Raw genomic sequence first — 6462 nt, 5'->3', positions numbered from 1 at the left:
TAGGACTTGTTTTTCTGGTGTTTTTTTATTATCGGGGTATGCCCCTACCGTTTAAATTACTGCTAAACTCTTGTCTGTTAATTTCCTGCTGAACTTTCGTCTAGTTTAACTTTTTGTTGTTGGTGTGCTTTGGATAGTCCATTACTATGTTAAAGGGTAGGCGCCCGTGTTAACGCTTCTTTTTAAATCAAAAAAATAAATTTAAAGTTTTATCATTATTACATTTTTGTAATTTAAAATTAATATTATGGTTTAAATACAATATCAAATATTTATAATATCTTTAGCCAAGTTAAATTAACCTATGGTTAATATCAACTCTACTATCACATTGTGGTAAATACTTTTAATTTTACAAAACCAACAAATTATATAAAATTTTATCATTAGTATATATTTATAATATAAAATTGATATAAGGCATGCCCACTTGTTATTACTTACATTTAGATACAATTATTAGACCGGGTTGGATTTAAGGTTAGAATTAGGATAGGATAATAATTATGGATTAGGATGAAGGTTAGAATAAAGTTAGGGCTAGGACTAGGATTAGAACTAAAATAGAATTAATCTTAGAATAAGGGTTATGTTTAGAAGTAGTATCAAAATCAAGGGTTTGGTTAAGATTGAAACTAGGGTTCATGTTAGAAATAAAATTATGATTAAGATAATCATTACATAGTTAATATTAGAATTAAGATTATGATTACAATTAAAATAAGAGTTATAATTAGAATTAGAAAAAACAAATACAATTAAAATTAAGATTAAGATTAGAATTTTAACCCTAACTCTAACCTTAACCCTAGACATAATCCTCACCATAATGATAAATCCAAAGCCTAACCACAATCTTAACCCTATCCCTAATCCTAATCATGAAGTAAATCCAAACCCTAATCATTAACCTAACCCTAACAATGATGTAAACCCTAACTATAATCCTAATCCTAATCATAGCCCTATGATATAAACCATAACCCTACACATAATCTAACCATAACCTAAATCCTAGCGTAATCATAATCTTAACGCTAACTGTAACACTAAACATGATGTAAATCCAAACCCTGACCATTAACCTAACCTCAACAATGATGTAAACCCTAACTACAACCATAACTCTAACCCTAATAGCAAGACAAAATGAACCCTATTCCTTATTGAATTAGGCCTACTATTTTAAACTAAATCAAATCCTAACCCTAATAGTAAACCATAATGAACCCTAATCCTTATTGAATTAGGCCTACTATTTTGATTCCAATCCTAACTATAATTATAAATCTAGAATTGAACCAAATGGAATCCTAAATCTAACACTGTACCAATACAAAATATACAACTATACAACAATATATAATTTGAAATTAATTTATGTCATGTCTTTCAATTCATGTTGCCACTAGCTTATATATATTTAATAATATATATAGAATAAGCTGAGAGATATTCTTCTCGAGGCGCCTATTGCCATTTAATGTTGATAAATTAATAAAAAAATAGGCGCCTCTAGAAGGATATCTCTCGGCTTATTCTATATATATTATTAAATATATATAAGCTAGTTGTATACCTAACCCTAACCCTAATTTTAAAACTAACATTATTATTACTTATTTTATAATAATTCCTCTCATTTCTCTGGTTTTTACTCACTGTTCTTTACTCACTAATTCCTCTCATTTCTCTGGTTTTTTTTTTTTATTCCAGAAATATGCGTGGCATCCGTATTCAAAATATGCTCTGCCATGGCAACCTTATCTTATCACCAGATTTGTGCCCTCTTATCTTATCAACAGTTAGATTCCTTCATTATCTAATTGATACGTAAACAGTCAAACTGTGATAAGTTGAATAAGTTGGAAGATAATCAAAAAAGAAGTTCAATAAAATAAGGAATGCAAAGGCTTTTCAAAAAAAACGTGTGCATAATCGATCTATAAGTTACCCACGTACACCATAATGGAAGCAACCGCCAGCCATTTTTTCACTCTCATCTTGCAATTTCTTTGCGATTGAGTTGAGCTTGAAAGTTGAACGTAACCATAGGCTTAGTAGGCAATCTTTTTGTTTAGTTCAGACAAGATGGAGATGCCAATACTACCTGTGCATAGCCACCATTGCGATGAAGGAGGACAAGAGCTTGGCTTTGTGGTTCCTGAATCGAATGCATTTGGCAGAGATTTCAGGTGAACTTTTTCTTCTTTTCATGTATTTAATCGTCAGGTTTTGAAGAGATTTATAAAATGATTATTGTATTGTAGGTCTTATTATACAGAAGGTGAACAGAAGTCAGTTGTTGAAGAGACTTACTGTAAAAATCATGCCTATCAGACATTTGAATCGGTAAATACCTTTATATCAATGTTTTGGATCATACTCCATAATATATCATTAGGATGAATCAAAGAAGAGAGAAAATTAAACATCTTCCTTCTATGAATCATCAATTTGTTATGCTTTTGAAAGAATTATTCATCATTCTTTAATTCAAATATGATCTGAAACATTGATATTAAAATTCTCACACAATCAAAACCTAAGAATCTCATTATATTGATATCAACGACTGCCAAAATTCCATTAATATAAGTTTTTTTTTTAAACTTTGATTGGATATGGGTAATGAAAAGCTTCTACGGAAGGAAAGCAGTGAATGTGTATGAATGATATTACATTGTTACAGGTGCAGAGAATGAGAGAAAAGCATCTGTGCTTCAATAAAGGAGAGATGGGTATCTGGGAATGCGCAGAGTTATTGAATGACATCGTGGATGAGAGTGACCCCGATCTGGATGTGCCTCAGATCGAGCACCTCCTGCAAACTGCAGAAGCCATTAGAAAAGATTATCCTGACCAAGACTGGTTTCATCTCACTGCCTTTATTCATGGTGGGTAATACTTTTCACTGCATTTTTGGTCTTGTTATTTTCTTCTAATCTTCCCTCTACTTGTGATGATTTGGAAATATAATGCAGACTTGGGCAAGGTTTTGCTTCATCCCAAATTTGGCCAGTCACCTCAATGTGCTGTGGTCGGTATGTTTTCACTCCATTTAACCTTCAAGCTTTACTGTGCATAAACTAGAATAGTTATATTGTTCTGAAATGAACTTTGGGTTACATTGTTAAAACTAATAATATCATATTTGCCTTGAGCAGGCGATACATTTCCAGTCGGATGTCCATTCGTTAAATTCAAGTATGTGTGATGGTTTAATTGCGGTGGTGTTGGTCATGTTCTTAAGATTCAATTTCCCTTGGCTGCTCCATATTGAATAGAACTGTTATCAACAAAGTTGGGCCGTATTTAAGCTCTTAATTATCGATTGGCACATGGGATGACCTCTTAGAGTATGAGCTATGATGGTAGAGGTCAACCTTTAGAGAAGGTTTGTTCCTATACCTAATTACCTGAGAATTACCTCTAAACTGGTGATTCTTGATGAAAAAGGGGAAGAAAAATTTAAAATGACATAAATGTTTAAAATGATTAACCTAAAACTATAATGGTGATGCACCAGACGTTATATAACATGTACTACTATCTTCTAACATGTAATTGGTTCAATGGTCAACTTTTTTATCACACAACTCATATGTTTCCAGATACTAATACCCAAGTGTTTTGTAAGAAGGATTGATTTCATAGTTTAAGTAGGAAAAATTATTTTCTCACAACTAAAACTAATTTTGACTCATCTCACAACTTGCAACCTACACCAATACATTTACTTTCTCTTATAAAGATACCAAATGAGACAAACATTTTAGGATTTACAACAAAATCATATAAAAATTAATGAGTCATCAAGTTGTACAAAATAAAATATCTATTGAGAAAGAAAAACTAAAATTTATTATTGCTAAAAAATGTGTTGATACAATAGCGCGCATTCTAAAGTATTTAAATTCATCTAAAAACTGAAATTACAATGATTTTTCAGTCACCAAGTGACTAGTTTCTTGAGTTTCAAGACTTTGTTAATGCTAAAGAGCTTTAGACAGCTACAATGTTATAGAAAAAAGCAAGAATAACTCCAAACTAAAGGTATATGTTTCTTATTATCTTTAGAAACACTCCTTACAACTTGTAACAAGGATCAAATGACTAAAAGACAAGTGTCATGTTTTTATGACCTTGTCAAACTTCTTTTGGTGCTAGAAAACTTTAACCTTTATTTGAATGCTAGAAAGGTTCCTTGGTAGTGTTGGACATGATGAAGGCTATCCCTTTCTTCCTCTTCCTTTCTTATTAGTTGTTATATTAGCTCCTAGATACTTGGATAACCTTCAAAGTAGATGAAAATCCTCTCAAACTGCCCCTATATTTGCCCATTCAACTATTCAAGTCATCTAACCTCCTCCAAGATGTTCTCCACTAACTCAACTAAACAATAAATGTCCTCAAATTATCTCAACCTACTCTCCACGCCTATAGGCCATGTGAAAAGTGACCTAAAGATGGTTAAAATCTTTGTGAGGGTATAAGAGTTCATCTATGGCTTAAAAATAACATGTGTTATTTCATTGAGTCTTCCTTATCCTTGAGTCTTCTAATTTATCCTTCTAGACCACCTACTTTTAAACTAGTCTTATTCTCCCATCATTGTATGGATAGCTAGGTTATTGAAGCCTATCTTTTGTTTTGCTTTCATTTCTTTGGCACTGTCATTTACTCTTCTTTGCAACTTCCTATGAACACACTCTTTATTCTCATCGTGATTATCATTGCTTATTCAATATGATTGAAATTCATCATTTACTTCACAGACTACCATTAAAGCTTGTGTATCTTGTCAAATGGGCTTTTCTTATTGTTTTACTTTATTCATTTGTAGGTATACATTAATTACTTAATGTCTCTATCATTGTGACGAAGATTAGAAGATATAGATGTTAAACACAATGCTTGGGCCTGAGAAGGGGAAACCAACACCTTGATCTATGTTTATCTTGTACAATATTTTCTTTTAATGACAATCAAACTATTCACAAGAACTTCATGCACTCTGTCACCAATAAATGCCATTCTCTATTGGCAAATGGATGTCATCATCACTGCATCTTGCAAACTATCCACTTCCATTGCATCTTCAAGCTCTCTATAGTTCTCAACCTTGCAAATATAGAGGTTGAATCATGATTTTTTTCTTTCCTAAGATCCATGTCATGCATGCATAAGAATTCCCACTGAAGGGTATCGGTCTTCATGAGGTCCCTCCACTATTTGAATAGATTTTAGCTATTAACTTAGACAATAATTATCATGTGCAACTTTATATTGTCCTTTTCTTTCATTGAAATTGTCACTTATATTTTATTTCCCTTGAACATATTGGTTGCTAAAATCTACTCTATCGATTAGCTCACAGTATTTCATAATTTTTTCATGTATGTGCTTGAACTTCCTTCTCCCCACAAATCGTCACTAGTGGTGTCCCTATCTTTTTGTTTGTTGTTTCATCAATCTTCACCAAGATAGTCTTAGCACTCACATATTCTCTATCGTGTGCCATCACTTCTTCACATGTTTTTAAATGACTGTTCATTTTCTCTCCTCACAGTCATCTATTTTTTGCAAACACTTTTACTAACCTAGACAATACTCCTACTACTAGTACAAAATAAAAGTGAATTTGACTATCATGACATTAATGTAGTGAATTTGAACTTTTTGATTCCTACTATCATCATGTGGGATGTGGGTCTTTTCCTCATTCTCACTGTTCATGAAGTTCATCCACACTGGCTTGCTACTCTAATATCTTGTTTGACCATTATATTGTCATATAATTACATTCTCTTTTTCAAGATAGTAGGTATGGGTTTAGTTATTCATGATTGTGCTTTCTCTTCTTTATAATATCCTTCTCCTTAATCTTCCTTGACCTTGTTCATCTTATGTTTCTTCTAGCCTTGTTACATCAGTGAATGTCCTTTATACATTGTCATTTTTTTGCTCTTTCAATTATCTATAAGCATCTTCGGAAATAGTGATTTCAAAATCTAAGATGAGCCTCTTGTTTCCTACAAGAATAGTTTTTTTCTCCACTAAAGCTTTAACATTTTCATAGTTTGGTCAATTATAATCTCTCATCATTCATGTACAATGACAAGGTTTCTTACACTCCATATTTTCACCATAGACATGGCCTTTTTGAGATCATAAATGGATCCATACCTTTGTTGTCCTTGGGTCAACTTTGGTCTTTTAAGTAGATCTTGGGTTGTCTTAGTTGCATGACTATTGTTATTTCAATGGACAATGACCTATTATTGTTCTCTTTTTCTCTTCTCAAATATTACCTTTGCCTTAGCTACACTTTTGCATGGGCTATCACTAAGAGTCTCAGATTGTTCATGCACAGTATCCTTTTGGCATTTCAGATACCTAACTCATCATCTAACCTTATCATTATCCTTTCACTATTTTTCACCTTAGAGACCTTGCCAC

At 32.3% G+C, this 6462-nt stretch overlaps 1 protein-coding gene across 1 annotated transcript; it reads left to right on the top strand.

Moving 5' to 3' along the window:
- Positions 1–2091: 2091 nt before the first annotated feature.
- LOC131077434 (probable inositol oxygenase) lies at positions 2092–3217 on the top strand. Its single transcript, XM_058014929.2, has 5 exons — positions 2092–2195; positions 2271–2352; positions 2693–2897; positions 2985–3044; positions 3168–3217. The coding sequence occupies exons 1-5, from the start codon at positions 2092–2094 to the stop codon at positions 3215–3217; spliced, it is 501 nt and encodes a 166-aa protein (XP_057870912.2).
- The last annotated feature ends 3245 nt before the right edge of the window (positions 3218–6462 follow it).

This window comes from Cryptomeria japonica, chromosome 3 (genome assembly GCF_030272615.1).
Source record: "Cryptomeria japonica chromosome 3, Sugi_1.0, whole genome shotgun sequence".
Lineage (NCBI taxonomy): Eukaryota > Viridiplantae > Streptophyta > Pinopsida > Cupressales > Cupressaceae > Cryptomeria > Cryptomeria japonica.
The sequence above is the reverse complement of the archived record's forward strand: the minus strand, read 5'-3'. Positions and strand labels throughout refer to the sequence as shown.